This window comes from Triticum urartu, chromosome 4A (assembly GCF_056163025.1).
Source record: "Triticum urartu cultivar PI428250 chromosome 4A, HENAU_Tu73, whole genome shotgun sequence".
Taxonomy (NCBI): Eukaryota; Viridiplantae; Streptophyta; class Magnoliopsida; order Poales; family Poaceae; genus Triticum; species Triticum urartu.
The window spans coordinates 167,796,367-167,812,206 of NC_141876.1; the positions used below are offsets into that span (position 1 = coordinate 167,796,367).

Consider the following 15,840-nt stretch of genomic DNA (forward strand, 5'->3'; position numbering starts at 1 on the left):
TTACCCCTCCCGTACAGGGACTACAGTAAGTACAGGCAAAAAATTGATGCAGTACGCAGCACTACAAGGATGCAGTCCTTTTAGTTACACGAAGCAGTACGGTTTAGAAAATCCAGTTGCGGATTACCTACATGAATGAAAACACGATATAGAACACAGTGAAAAATTTGTAAAAATGCGGAATACATTATACTTTATGCAGGGGCTCCAGCAAGGACACGCAAAAAATACTGTGAAGTACGCACCTGTAGACACCATGCAGTTCTCCGTTGCACATGATGCAGTGCGGTACTACAACAAATGCAGTTTTGTTGTCACGCAGGATACATATAAACATCACAAAAAAGCCTGTTCGCACAGAAAAGTGGTGGTTAAAAAAATCTACTGATAAAAAAAACCACGTTCGCATACAACCGCCCAATCAGAGCGGTTCCATCGTCACAAGCCCACGATCACAGACGCAACACCAACCCACGATCTGCACAAACCGCATCGTCGCCGAGATCATGCAGTTCATCCCTTGCGGCCATCCCACACCGCGCCTCCTCTTAAATTCAGACTCCTGCCATAGGCCATCTCATCCACAAACAACACAAGTACCCGATCGCGCTGCCACCAAATCGCTTCGTCACATCCATTTCCACTCAAAAACACCAAGCCCCACTATCGGCGATGGCGTTCGCCGACGAGTACAAGGACATGGAGGCTGTGGAGGCACACGACAACACCAAGTTGCACGTCATCCACACCAACGACAAGAAGCAGGTGGCGATCACCCTGGCGTAGTACGAGCGCCACCTCAGTCTCCGGCGCCACAAGAATGTCGGCATTGATGTCAAGTACAACAACGAGCCTGAAGTGACGCAGAAACCCGCCCTCTGCCAACTCTCCATTGGTAAGAAACACCTAGTGCTGCTCTTCCAATTGAGCGCCGCTGAAAGGTGCACCGTCTTTGACAACTTCCTCGCCGACCCTAGGTACACCTTTGCAGGCTTCTCCATCGACGGCGACAAAAAAAGGCTGGATCGCGTCAATCTGGAGGTCGCCAACTTCGTCGACATCCAGAAGGAGTGGAGGGTGCCCGAGGCAACCAAGGAGTTGTACACCCTTGGAGACGTCTCCGGCATGCTCATCGACGACTACTACAACAACATGAAGAAGAAGATCACCGACGACGAGCACAAGCGCTGGGCCACCCTGCCTCTATCCAGGAGGCACATCGAGTACGCTACAAAGGACGCCTACGCAGCATACGAGATATGGAACCGCATCACCCTCACCCAGGACGGGCTTCGCCATGCAAAGCTGGAGAAGGAGGAGCCAACCAAGAATTGCGCCAGGACCAGCTGGGGATGGGGAGACGCTGACTGGTGAAGAAGAAGATGGTGTCGGCCAAAGATCCACCAAGGCCATCGCCGTTTTAGAATTATCATCAAATTTTTATGTTGTTTGCTTATGTATCGTCAGTTTGCTTGTGATCATTTGCTTTTGCTGAACTTAGTTTACTTCCCATGCAGAATCGCTTGTAATGATGTGAAATTTGATTATGTTAGATTGCTTTCTGTTGAAATTAGTTCTCTAATGATGAACTTATCGTATAGAATGCCTGTGACAATTTGTTTTCTGTTGTTTGCTCATGTATCATTAGATTCGAGCAGTGTGCAAATAGGACACAAGCAGTGTAAGTTGTGTACCAATGCGGTACAGACTTTGTCAAAATGAAGTTTACACATACCCAACAAAACAGTGCACGCCCCTAAAATTTGGAAAAACAAATAGATAAGAGAAAAAACACAAAAAAGAAAAATGCAATCTGCATATGTAGTGCCGAAAAATATGAACGTGCAGCACACGAACGAAATCAATGCAGTACAAGAATGATTTACTAAGCAGTGCACTCCCCCCACATTGGAAAAAAATAACGTAAGAGCAAAAACACGAAAACAAAAAATGAGAACTATGCATGTAATACTGACTGAGTGCACATGCAGTACAGAACGTTGATCAGTGCAGTGCAAAAATGGTTTACAAAGCAGTGCACGCCTCTACATTGAAAAAAATGTAGTGCGAAAATATACGAACGTGCAGTACAGGAACATAATCAAATGAAGTACAGGTATGTTTACTAAGCAGTGCACTCCCCTACACTGGAAAAAAAAAGATAACAAAAGAACAAAAACAAGAAAACAAAAAATGAGAAAATGTACATATAGTAAGGAATGCTTGCACATGCAGTACAGAACACTGATCAATGTAGTGCAAGGACGGTTTCCTAAGCAGTGCGCGCCCTCACATTGAAAAAAATAGAAAAAAAATTTGACCACCCAGGTGCAGCCGGCCCCAGCCAGTCTCGTAGTAGGTCTGCGCCAATAGAAGGCGAGTCATTCTGAGCCACGATGCGTAGGGCCGGGCGCACATGGGCCCACAGGTCAGAGAGCATAGAGCAGCGAGCGCCGTGTATAAGCGCTCAAATAAGTAACCAGAGGAGTTCGATACATCGGCCTCGTCAGCGCTTATAAACAGGCCGGGCGCGCCTTTCGCGGGCGAGGTGGGACTAAACATTAGGCTGCACACAGCGCACCGGAAACCAGCCGTGCTCACAGACCATCTTGGACCCAATGTGTTTCACCCCACGAACACAGGCCAACAAGGCCCACTAAGAAAAAACAATAACTTCAAAAAATAAAACATCAAAGCAAATTAGAAAACATTTTTTAAATGAATAACAACAACAAAAGAAAACTGTGCATGCGCACAGCCAGAAACTACAGTTCGTTATTAATAAAATAGAACGCAGAAAGCCAGTAGTAAAGGTACAAAATGCAGTCCGCCACGACAAACATTGCAGTTCTCCACTAAGTATTTTTTTTGACATACAGTTCTCCTTCTACTGCATTGCAGTGTGGCTTAAATGAAAAATGCAGCTCTGTTGTTAAGCAAAGCAGTGCATTATAAAATAAAGAACTACATGAAAGAACTCCATCAAAAAATGTGCGTACATCTGTATCAATCCTAATCCGACATAATTCAGCGCACAAAGAATAAATTTCATTTCCATGTAGTACACTATGTGGACGTACATAGTTATGTTCTGATATAAAAGGAAGTGCACTTAATAGGAAAATTCACCAAAAACACAATCATCACATTTTCTGACAGTTGCGTGCATACCTAAACAAGTCACAAAAAAAGAGGACACGACGTTTCGGATTTCCAACGCACTAACAAAGCATCCTCATAGCAGGACCTCTCTGTAGTTGCCACGTAACTTAAACAGAGCCCCACCACGCTACCACCCCGCTCCACCTCTCCCACGTCCTATCAAGGAGAGCAGAGGAGAGCACAGGAGAAAACACAACTGCTTCGTACCCCAAAAAAACCCATTGCATCTTCTTCTCCACAATTCCTTTCACCAACCTCTTCTCTCCAGAACAAACACGAGAGAGCAGAGGATAGTCATGGCGGATCCACCTCTTTACAAGCAGCGCCGCAGGTACACTAGGGAGCTCCACGACGTCGATCTCCACGGCAACCACAAGCTCCACGTGTTTGCACAAGCAAGGGTGAAGACGTGGACAAGATGCTATCCATGCTCAGGAGGAAGCTCGGCGGAATGCCCGTCAAACTAGTCGGCGTTGATGTCGAGTACACGCACTACGTGAAGCCACAGCGGGCAGCAGTGCTCCAGCTATGTGTAGAAAAAGAATGCCTTGTCTACCACATCTCTGCAGCTAAAGACAGGTCAGAATATAACTATCAATCTGTACTATTGATTGTCAATATTGATTTTAAAATTTCTTCACTGCAATCACCACTATTTAAACTTTGGTTTTCATTTTTGAAAACCATGGCATCTGAATTCCTTGACAGTTTTCATCTGGCTCCATGTATGTCACTCATGTGCTCGATTCTTGAATTATATGATCTAGCAATACACGCAGTTTTATTTTGTTTTACCAAATACAAAATATTTGACTGAACAATAGAAAACTGCAACATTACTATACAAAACATGTATGAAATCCAGTTCAAGAAATACAATCATGCACAAAACATGCAGCAACTAGAAATAATTCAGGGCTATGTTTTAGTTTCACTTTACATTAGTCGTTGTGTTGTTCTTTGTTTCATGTATGCAAGCTTTTCATTATGTCCATTGCTTCACATCCAACATTTCTTTTCCAAAATCAATGTCATTTTAGAATTGTCATTAAATTTTATTTTTGTTGTTTGCTTATGTATCACAGCTTGTTTCTGATCAATTGCTTTCACTGAACAAAGTATCCACAAAAGTAATTATACAAAAAGAACAATAATATTAATATTTATAACAGAAACATAAATACAGTTCAAATAACAAATATAAGGCAGTTCACGGACTGTAAATATGAAGTGCAGTACGTGCACAAATGCAGAACGAAGGGGCTGCAGCAACTTTAGCTCAGTGCACAAAATACAAACTTGGTACGCACAGTGCAGTACTCAACGTTGGTGCAAGTAGTACAAATGACATCATTTGTACTACCACGAAAAATATATACTCCAAAAGAAAAAAATGCTTCAGATAAGGAAAAAAATTGACAACCTAGTTACAACTAGGCCCCAGCCAGTCCCATAATAGGTCTCTACAAAATGTGTGAACTTCTCCAAAGTCTTCCAAGGAAGTTCACTATATGTGTGCATGAAGTGCGGTACATGCTAAAGTCCCATAACCAGCACAAGACTATGATGAATGTAGTGCACATACAGGAAACAAAGCAGTGCACACCCGTACAGAACCTTGAAAAATGCAGTACAAAGTTATCTTGCTAAGCAGTACAGATCCTTAACAAATGCAGTACAAAGTTTTCTTGCTAAGTAGTACAGATCCTTGACAAATGCAGTACAAAGTTTTCTTCCTAACTAGTGTATGAGTGCACACGGGTGTGATGGACTCGCCTGCGCATGCGGCGCCGCGGCACGCCGCATCGCCGCCTGCTCCGGCTCGTTCCAGGCTCGGCCTCGTAGGGGGGTGGGGAGGGGGGTCACGACCCCCCCTCCCCACCCCCTGCTCAGCCTCGCGCTAACGCACGCAGTGCGCTTGGCTGACAGGCGCAGTGCGGACATTCTGTTTTTCCAACAATAGTAGACACACAACCCCAGAGCAACACCCCTAAGATAGACAGGGACACGCACGGGTGTGACGGACTCGCCTGCGCATGCGGCGCCGCGACACGCCGCGTCGCCGCCTGCTCCGGCCCGTTCCAAGCTCGGCCTCGCGCTAACACACGCAGTGTGCTTGCATGACAGGCGTAGTGCGGACATTCTGTTCTTCCAACAATAGGACACACGCAACCCCAGAGCCACACCCCTAAGATAGACAGGGAGGCGCACGGGTGTGACGGACTCGCCTGCGCATGCGGCACCGCGGCACGCCGTGTCGTCGCCTGCTCCGGCTCATTCCAGGCTCGGCCTCGCAGGGACCCCCCTCCCCACCCCCTGCTCGGCCTCGCGCTAACACACGCAGTGCACTTGGTTGTCAGGCGTAGTGCGTACATTCTATTTTTCCAGTAATAGGACGCACGCAACCCTAGAGCCACACCCCTAAGATAGACAGGGAGGTGCACGGGTGTGACGGACTCTCCTGTGCATGCAGCGCTGCGGCACGCTGTGTCGCCGCCTGCTCCGGCTTGTTCCAGGCTCGGCCTCGTAGGGGGGTGGGGAGGGGGGTCACGACCCCCCTCCCCACCCCCCTGCTCGGCCTCGCGCTAACGCACGCAGTACGTTAAGTACAGGGAATACAAATAGCAAAATACAAAATATATAGTCAACCAAAAAAATGGGCCCCCCAACCCCCCTCTCATACCTTACAAAAACAAAAAACAATAAAAACATAACAACTGAAGGTTAGGCAAAAAAAAGCAGTGCACTTAGTTTAGGCAGGAAAAAAAGCAGTGCAGTATCATAAAGCGACGCACTTCACCTGGCTAGGCAAAGCAGTGCAGTATCATAAAGCAACGAAGTTCCAGGATACACACATGAATGCAGGGTCTGCGGTAAGAAAGTGCAGGGAAAACAAGATTGCAGCACAAACTTGTAGACAAACATGCAGTGCTTTCTCTTGGACGAAGAAGTTTGGTATCACATGCAATGCGGTTGAAAAATGGGACACATAAGATACATATAAGTGCGTAAAATGCCAAATTCACACAGAACGTGTAAGTCAAACAAAAAAAATAAAAATATACACATATATATACTGTATGAATTATTTATATAAAATACACATACAGATACAAATTCATCCATAAAACACTGCTGCAAAAAGAGCAGACGAGAATCACAACAAACAGTAAAACAAATGTCTTTTCATACATTATATACCTTAGACACCACACAACACACAACATGAACCCCTAGTTCTTGTCCATACACAGGGTTTATACAAATGTAGATTGTTACTGCGTCTTCGACTGCGATAGGGAAGTAAGCCCGAGGTCCGAAATCAGTTCTCGTAGCTCAAGCGGCATGTCTTCGTAACACAACATGTTCGAGGGATTGAACAGCAGCTAGAACATGTACTCCGCCTTCCAATCTTCAACAGCAGGCTAAAAAAGAAAATTAAAAAAATGCAGAGAGTGATTAAATAAAAAGATTGTCATAAAGAACAAAAAGTAAAAAGGTAAAAATAATAAAAATAGTAACAAGAAAATGAAGAAAAATAGAGAAGGTTTTACGTCGGTTTTGATAATTTTCTCAACTAAACGTTGGCCGTCATACAACTGCGTCACCCTCAGAACATAGATTCCGCACTCATTTGCTCCCTGCGCTGGCACGACCGGGTAAGAGGGCTTCTCTGCCAATTTAACCCAGTCAGGGTGGTTCTTAGATTTACACATTTTTTCACCATAAATCGCCTTCAGCAACTGAGTCATCCTCCTCATCTGGCAAAAAAATGAAGCACAATGTAAAAATAACACACACCATAGATCAAATTACGATTCAGATACGAAAGTTGTTTTCGACGTCTAGACAGTCCCTCTTTTAAATGCACATGAGTTCATTTCCTTTTATCTCCTTTTTTACATGGATTACGGGGGGTCTGAGAAAAATGTAGTTCTATCACGCGTATGTTGCAGTGCACTACATAAACAAGTGTGGTACTATGTGTGCTAACATTACATGTGCAGTTTATCCAAAAAATGCAGTAGGAGAAACACAAAAACGCTTTGCACTTGGCAAGAAAAAATGACATACCACTTAAGTGCAATCTGAATGGTAATCACTCCTTCGCCACTTTGTCGTGACATCAGGATGGCCAGTGTACTTCCTGGTGTCATGGATATCAAACGTCTGGCGATGCTGGTTCATCGTGTATAAGGAATAATGACCATCCTTGGAGCGCGACATCATAATCTGTTCACATAAAAAAACAAAAAATGAAAACTTATTTCGACACGTAGCACTAGAACCACTGCTCCAAAAAATTAACTATAAAAAGAAATACAGCAAACCAGAAAAATAAATGACGGGAAACAATGAACTTACCAGTTTTGCATCCAACAAGTTTATGTCGTCACTCACAAAAACCTTGAACTGGTTAACTGCATCTTCTAAAACAAACGTGCTATGCGAAACTGGCAACACAGGGTTTCCTTCCTCATCTCTCTTCACAAATGTTTCCATCTGAAGAACATACTGCAAAGAAAAAAGAACAAAGAAATGACATGAAAAAAGAATAAACAGTGCATGCAGGCATGGAAATAAAAACAAAACCAGTACAAAATAGAAAAAAATGACAGCACACGTTTACCGTGATAAATAAGGGTGAAAGTAGCACATGTTCACCAGAATGATAAACTAAACCCATTTCAGCGTCTTGCTTCTAGTACTTGATGACAAAATCCATGAGATACGAATCCATTAAAGGTCCTTTGCCAAATGTATTATAGATATAGTCAACATTGTAAGTATCAAGATCACCAAAAGGACTGTTCACCATAAAGAATGCATTCCTGCAGTAAACATACAGAAAATGGGATCATTGAAATTAAAATTAAAAACAAAACACACAAAAATAATCAAGGGCACACACATAAAAACTTACTCGTGGTATTTGGTTACAAATTCTTTGCTGAGAACAAGATCCTTTATTTTCCTCGCCTCATCAATATATTTGAACCTCGGAGGCTTCAATTTCTCTATAGAGCATCTCAACTTAAAAGCCCTCTCACCTGCCCTCTTGTTCAAAAAAACTTCAACATCATCCACAGGAGGACGATTAATTGCTGCAGTCCGACTCCTCGTGGCACGAGGACACGGCGTAACAAAATCATCATCATCAACATCAAACACATCATGTGGGGAGCTAGGGCGAGAAACACTTCCACCATCAGGTCCAGACGCCACAGCTGTGTTCAAACCATCTCCAACCAAAGAACCAGAATTATCTGGAGATATTTCAATGGCGCAATCCTCCATAACCACATTAGAACCCTGGGATTCAAACAGTGACGTACAACCTTCATGAAGCCCCCCATCAAAACCTAAAACCGTGAAAGAAAAAACATGGAAACACTCAGCATAAAAAAATTAAAAAAACTCATTAAAATAAAATAATGCAGTTCACTTAAGAATAGAATGCAGCACAATTGTCTACAGCAATGCAGTCCACTTGTCAGCAGCAATGCAAAACTAAAAAAATATATACAACAATGCAACCCACTTGTAAAGAACAATGCAGCTCACTTGCCCAAAAAATAAAAAATGCAACTCACTAACACAACAAATAAAAATACACATACAATCTAAATCATGAACGTAACTAAACAAATTATTAAAAAAGCCCGTAAGAACCGGAAGCAAGCAGTACGCAAAAAATAAATAAAGGAAGGATAAAGAAGTTCACTAAAACAACCTTTATCTGCAAAAATTAAAAGTGATGTTAAATCAAGGGAGCACTTTCTCAATGTGAGCCAACTATAGAGCATGGCCTTTCTGATGTAGCCAATGTGCTCCACCCCAAACTAAGTAACTCGAACACCATCCTAAGTCTGCAGGAATTGAAACATATAGAATCCACAATCATGCCTGCAATAAAAAGAATAAAAAACAGCAGTTTCACAAAAAATGAAAAATTAAAAAAACTTGAGCAGTATGGTGAAGACGGGCTGTATGGAACACACCCATTAGGCTGCATTGGGACAATGACATGTTTCAACACAAATCCATCAAGTGTAGGAGGGTTTAGCGGCTCATCAGAACTTGAGTTTCCTTCTTTCCATGCATGCTTGATATTTTTAACCATCCTCCTAAAAATCCTAATCGCACCAGGGCTGCCAGGTTTATTGAGCGAGTCAAGAAATTCAAACCGCCTTTCTTTCACATTTAACGCAACTACGCAATAATGACCAACGCCATCCCTTGTATTTGGTGGATCAAAAGTTGCAAAAAGGACCTGTTCAAAGCACGAATAAATAAATAAAATTATAATAAGAAGAAGAAACAGAAGACTGTAATAACAAACACACAAAAACGTTACTCACCATATCCTTTTTATCAACACGCTCCTCGGCTTTTGAAGAGAACACCATTTTAACACTTCTACCTACAGTACCACCATTCCAAATATTTGTCTGCCAATACAAAACCCAAAATCAAATAGTGCTCAAGGAAAAATGTCCGTCGCACAAAATTAGAAAACAAAATAAAAAAATCAAAAAATTCTGCATTCTTACACAAATATGGTACGGGACAACCATTGTCGGAGAACCCTTAAACTTATCTACCGGCAAAGAAACCCCAAGATCTACAAGTCTTGTAGTGAGCATCCCTTTATCCCAAAAGGATTGACCAACTTCGCCAATGGTAATATCACCCAACTTAGTTTTAAAAGCAATCATGTCCCTGAATTTTTCATGAAAAACTGAAAACATAAGATACTAAAAAAATAACAAAAAAGAAAAAGGGCTAAAAACCAAATTTAGAAAATACATATGAACAAAACAATTTCTAAAAAACCATACTTCTTCTTCTTGTCCTTCCGAACCCTCGTAACAGTAGCGTACAACTCATTGTATCTTTTCAGAAGAGCTAGATCAATGCTCGACGGTGTCACAACAGGAAGTTCGTCATCTATAATAAAAAAGATGAAGTTCACTTATCCAACATAATGAAGTTCAAATATTAAGATAAGGAAATTCTGCTAGCTATTTTGAAGATCATAAAAAAAAGATCAAGTTTCACTTATCATTAAACATCTAATACAGATACCATAGTAATTAAACAAAAAAATGAAATGAGAAAAAGTTCAACTGCACTGTTGGAAAACAAAACTCTTTCCTTCAGTGTTAGAGTCTTCATGTTGTTGTTCTTCAGAGCTCTGCAAAAGATTTTCTTTGAAAGATTGCGACGAATCCACCACAACCTCACTGGACTTCCCTTCTGCAGCAACATCAACATTCTCTGGATTTACAACAGTCTGGTCAACCGCAACGTCCTTAGATACTTCAGCTACATGACGCTCAATTATCGATACTTCAGGAACATCGTTGGCCGCCAGACAAACAGGGGAAGCAACAACACTAACAGCAGGGACGACATTCTCCAGCGGCTTTTCAATGACAAAATCAGAGTCTTCATGCCGACTGGGGGAAAGAGCATCATGGTATTCTTGAGCTACAAAAGCGTTTGCACAGTCGACAGCTACCAATGTAGAAGCACCAACACTGCCACCACCATCAACAGCACAACCTCCCTGATTCAGATCAGCGTGAACTTCCACGTTTTCTTCTCCATGTCGTGGAAAGATTAAAAACACACAATAACACAAAAATGAGCGTGGGGATAATTAACACAACAACAACTGCAAACCACGTGTATCAAAACAACTACAACTTCAACCCACATAAACGTAAAAAATAACTGCAGTTCACTTTGTCAAACGACGCAGTTCAGTTACGTTAAATACTGAAGCTCACTTGTGTAAAACATTATGGACACGGATGCAAAAAAAGGAATGCAGTTCACTTCAGTCAAACACTGAAGCTCACACATGTAAAATTATTGCAGCTAAAAATATGTAAATGAAAATGCATGCGAGTGAACATAACAGCATACATAAAGTTTACAACAACAACAAACAAAAAATTAGATTACAACACACTAATAGAACAAGTAAAACAACTATACCTTATCAGCTACAACAACCGGAGGGGACGATGCATCAGCCAAGACCTCATCCTTCCCAGAGCTATCGTAGGTCTCTTTGTCCACATCACAAGCAGCATCACCAGTCTACAGGCATAGAACAAACCAAAAACGAAATATAAGTTGGTAACGACCAAAAAAGAAAAAAAAATCAAATATGCACAAGCAATACACACTTCACAACCGCGAAGTATAGAAAAAATACAATAAAAATGGAAAGCAACAAGTGCAAGTTTAAGAAGAGGGACGCATAGCAGAACAGACATAGCAGAAGTACTTGTACCTGACCAATTCCATCGTCCCTAGTTCCATGGACACCAGAAGATTCCACTCCAGCCTATCACAAAAACATGAAAAATGAGGAGCAGTCCACATAGTACACAAAAGAGGTTCAAAACCACAAAAAACCTAGAACATACATTATCAGCGCCAACACCAGCGTCCTGACGGTTCATTTCATCCAAAATATGCCCAGCATCCTTTTCATACCGACCGCATTTTTCCTCTTGTGAATGTCTCAATTGAGCATACGAAGACCGAACATTCATCACTGCAATCTTCAGGCTTTCAATCACGCCACAATCAAAATTGTGAGCAGCAACAATATCTTCATCTCGTGGGCCATGGCCAACAGGGAAAAACCAGCAACTGTCCTCAACCTGTCACCGGAGGTTGGCAAATCTTCAGTCAACTTCAAAACCTTCAGAAGAAGGTCATCAATCTCCTCGTGTTTTTTGCCGCCAACAAATGTCTGTTTAGAAGAGCTTCTATTATCAAACATCTATCGAGCCATGAAACCACGAGTACGCGGCACCTCATCATCACAGGCAGGAAGCTGGCTACATATAGGCTCATAAAACCTAGCATGAGTGCTAGGTCCCGCATCAGAGCTGTCGCGGTCAACTGCAACAGGACGGTTGTACACAATATCACCTAACGCCTTCCACTACAAAAAAAGAAAGAAAAAGAGGCAAACAGAAGTACGCATGTGAGTACTATAGAAGTTCAGATTTATAATGGCCACACCTTTAAAAAAACTGATATTCAAAACTCAGACGCACTAACCGGCAGCTTCCCAAATTTGTAAGTTTCCAGATAAATCTTTCCTTTCACAAGCACATCCTCATTGTATAAATTCATCAGGTCCTTGGTCGTCAGGTATGACGCACGTGGCGTCAACGTGTGCATGACTGAAAATTTGCGAAGCTTCAAGCAGTCAAGATACATAATCAGCGGGACAATGGCACAACCCTGTGCACAATTCTGCTTGCCGCCTTCTGTTTGCCACCTTACCACAACTGCCTACAACTCATCAACAACAAGCTGGCAAAAGTCCATCTGAGCCATAGCCGCATAATCCATGTTCTCTACCATTGCAGCAACTCTACCCAAACGAACTGCAGGCCCGGGGCACAGCAAATTCTGGTAGAGTATCAAGAAGAACACCTTCACAGCAAGGTCAACAGTCACATGATCATCTTCCTCCACCAACACCTTCAGCTTCTCAAGCAAGTCCTTGACATCTATACTTTTTGAACGGTCAAAGCCAAGCTCATCCTTGAGGGCACTCAACGAGTCATCATGGCCACTGGCAGCAGGCATGGGTGCAGTGTGACGTCCCATGGGTAAATCAAAAATGTGATGAACTGCATCACGATTGATTCGAAGAACCCTGCCATTCCCAAAGTCCATTATCATGGTGGCAGGGTCAATCACTCCCATCAGATAGCACATAAGAATGCGCGACACATTTTTCTTTACTGTCAGTTCAAAGACAACACCAAATCCAGCATCCCGAACACGACTACAGTGTGCCTCTTTCAACAAGGCAGCAGCCTTGCAAACAGTGGGAAGCGACAAACGTACGGTCTTGTTAAATCGAGAATCATCTACCTCAGCATCATCTTCGGCTGCATTGCTCTTACTAGACTTCTTCCTCTGTGTAAACGGAAATGCAATCCACATTAGAAGACTAGCCATAAAAAAGAGACAGAGAAAACACAGATAGAATAACAATGAAGAAAACAAATGCAGTCCACTTCAACAAACCTTTGGAACAACATCCACCTCCTTGCCAGAGTCACCACAAACATCTTCATCGACATCGTCACGGGCACGCTTGGGTAGACTCTTAGATGAACCATAGTCTTTGCGTCTACCACTATGAACATCCCTCACAAAATCAGCAAGCACAAAGTCATCATCATCAGAATTGGGACCTCCAGTGACATGTAGTCACTTGCACTGAGGATCATCCTTTCCACCAGCTTCAGTAGTTCTCGTGTTCATGCCAGCAACACATGGACTCCACCGAGGTGTACCACCTTCCTCAGCAATAATACTCAGCCTCTTCTTCTGCAAAGAAGGCTTCCTCACCTTGGCAAATTTGGCACCCTTGGCACCATCTGCAGCTCTCCTCTGCTTCTCTTCCTCCGCAAACTCTTTTGAGTCACTTTCAAACCTCAACTTCTTCTTGCTTTGCTTCAACTCATATTGATGAGCTGTTCCGAGACCATCCAATCCTGTGTAACTTCTTCTGTACCATCAACAGACTGCGACTGTGTCTTAGACAAAACGGGTCGCCTCTGGTCAAAGCTCACACCAACATTACCCTCTGCAAAATAATGGTCAATCAATTGAGTAACCTCCTCAAACCCAGGCGCCCCAGCATGGAAAACAGACACTGCGTCAAAAATGAAGTTTGACTATGGTCGTTAAAAAGTGCACAAAAAGAACAAATGTAGTACACTTAGACATATAAAATGCAGTGCTCCAACCATAAGCTAAAAATAAAAATTAATGCATTGCACAAAAAACTTGAATAAAACAACAATGCAGTTCACACATAAATATAGTGGAGTTCACATATACAAAATAAATACATTGTTGCATACATTAACTTCATGTTTCTTCCCAAACAAGATTGCCGCACTATAAACAGCAAGGCAACACCAATTTTTACAACATCAAATTAACCAGCATACACAAAAATAAACAAATCAATCACATACCAGAAGGAGGGGCCACACTTATGGAAGAAGTTTAAATCGGCAAATTCAATTGATGTCCTCCCTCCACACCATGATCCTTACCACCAGGACAACGAGAGCGAATTGGTGTATCATTATGAGAACCACAATCACCTACTTCATTCAAAGAGAACCAGAAACACAAATTACAAAACATCACATGACAAAAATAATGCAAACGAACACTGACAACTAACAGAGCATAAATCAAATATGCAGGATGATTTAAGAAACTTGATAAACATCAAACAAAAATAAACAAAAGCCTAAAATAAGCACTCCACATACCCTGAACTCCTCCTCCCACTCTACTCGGCGAAGACATGGCGTTTTCCTGCAGCACAACGACAAAGCGACAGATATAAGCAACAAAATCGGCGAAAAATCTCAAGAAACCCTAGATCCACCTTGCTACACACAAGTATTGACTACAAAATCAAGATAAAATCGGCTGCCTACGGAAAAATTACACAAGAAAAAACAGCAACAGCAACTACGAGAATAACAAAAACACAAGACGAGAGGACGATCAAGACCAGGAACAAGAGGAACACACCACAAAAAAGCTGCGGCGCCGACCGCGGGGAAGAGGAAGAGTGCGCCGACGGAAACAGACACAAAAGGGTTGCAGGAGCGCAGCGGCAAGGGCTCGCGGAGTGGACGACGACGCCGAATGCAGCAATAAGAACCTCTTGCGGGCGGCGGTTCCTCGGGCGACGGTGGTTGCTGCGGGTGACGACGGTTTTGCTCGAGGGAGGAACTGCAAGAGAGGAGAGGGGATTGTTCTCGGTCTCGCTCCTTGTCAGAGGTGGGATCGCCTGCAACGGACACGCAGGAGGCCCGCGTGTGGCAAAAAGTAACATAAAACGGGACGGCCCAAAAATGGCCCGGCTAAAATAAGAAAGACCACATCAAAACGCACATGATGCAGTTCTTTATGAAAGAACAATGAAGTTCAGTTGGTAAAACAAAAATAAAATAAACGCAGTTCCTAAAAAAAGTTAAAATAAAAAACAACACGCATGTTAAGAAAACGCATTCGAAAAGAAAAAGTCTACATTCAAATAAGTGCCACACAAAAAAAGGGGGGGCCCAACCCCCCTACTCCTCGCGTACCAAGGAATGCAGTAAGTACAGGCAAAAAACAGATGTAGTACACAACACTAGAAAAGTGCAGTGCATTTCATTACATGAAGCAGTACGGTTTAGCAATCCAGTTCCGGATTACCTACATTGTGAATAAATACACGGTATAGAACACAGCGAAAAAGTCATAAAAATTGCGGAATACATTGTACTCTATTGCACATAATGAAGTACGCACTTGTGGACAACATGCAGTTCTCCGTTGCACACGATGCAGTGCGGTACTACAACAAATGCAGTTCTCCGTTGCACACGATGCTGTGAGGTACTACTACAAAAAATTGACCACCCAAGTGCAACCTGCCCCAACCAGTCTCGTAGTAGGTCTGTGCCCACAGCAGGCGAGTCATTTTGAGCCACGTTGCGTGGGGCCAGGCGCACAAGGGCCCACAGGTCAGAGAGCATAGAGCATATAGCGCCGTGTATAAGCGCTCAAATAAGTAATCGAAGGAGTTCGATACAGCTGCCGTGTCAGCGC

The 15,840-nt window shown here is 42.8% G+C and overlaps 1 protein-coding gene across 1 annotated transcript; it reads left to right on the plus strand.

Annotated features, from left to right (window-relative positions):
• Positions 1–672: 672 nt before the first annotated feature.
• On the plus strand, positions 673–1,374 carry LOC147975263 (uncharacterized). The gene is made up of 2 exons (XM_087520336.1): positions 673–765; positions 868–1,374. Exons 1-2 carry the CDS (start codon positions 673–675, stop codon positions 1,372–1,374), a joined length of 600 nt encoding a protein of 199 aa, XP_087376462.1.
• Positions 1,375–15,840: the final 14,466 nt, after the last annotated feature.

What these genes read in the sequence shown, in the direction of transcription:
- LOC147975263 (XM_087520336.1), top strand. Translation starts at nt 673, where the DNA reads ATGGCGTTCGCCGACGAGTACAAGGACATGGAGGCTGTGGAGGCACAC. An exon ending in ACACCAACGACAAGAAGCAG is followed by an intron (nt 766 to 867) that starts GTGGCGATCACC and finishes GAAGTGACGCAG; the next exon opens with AAACCCGCCCTCTGCCAACT.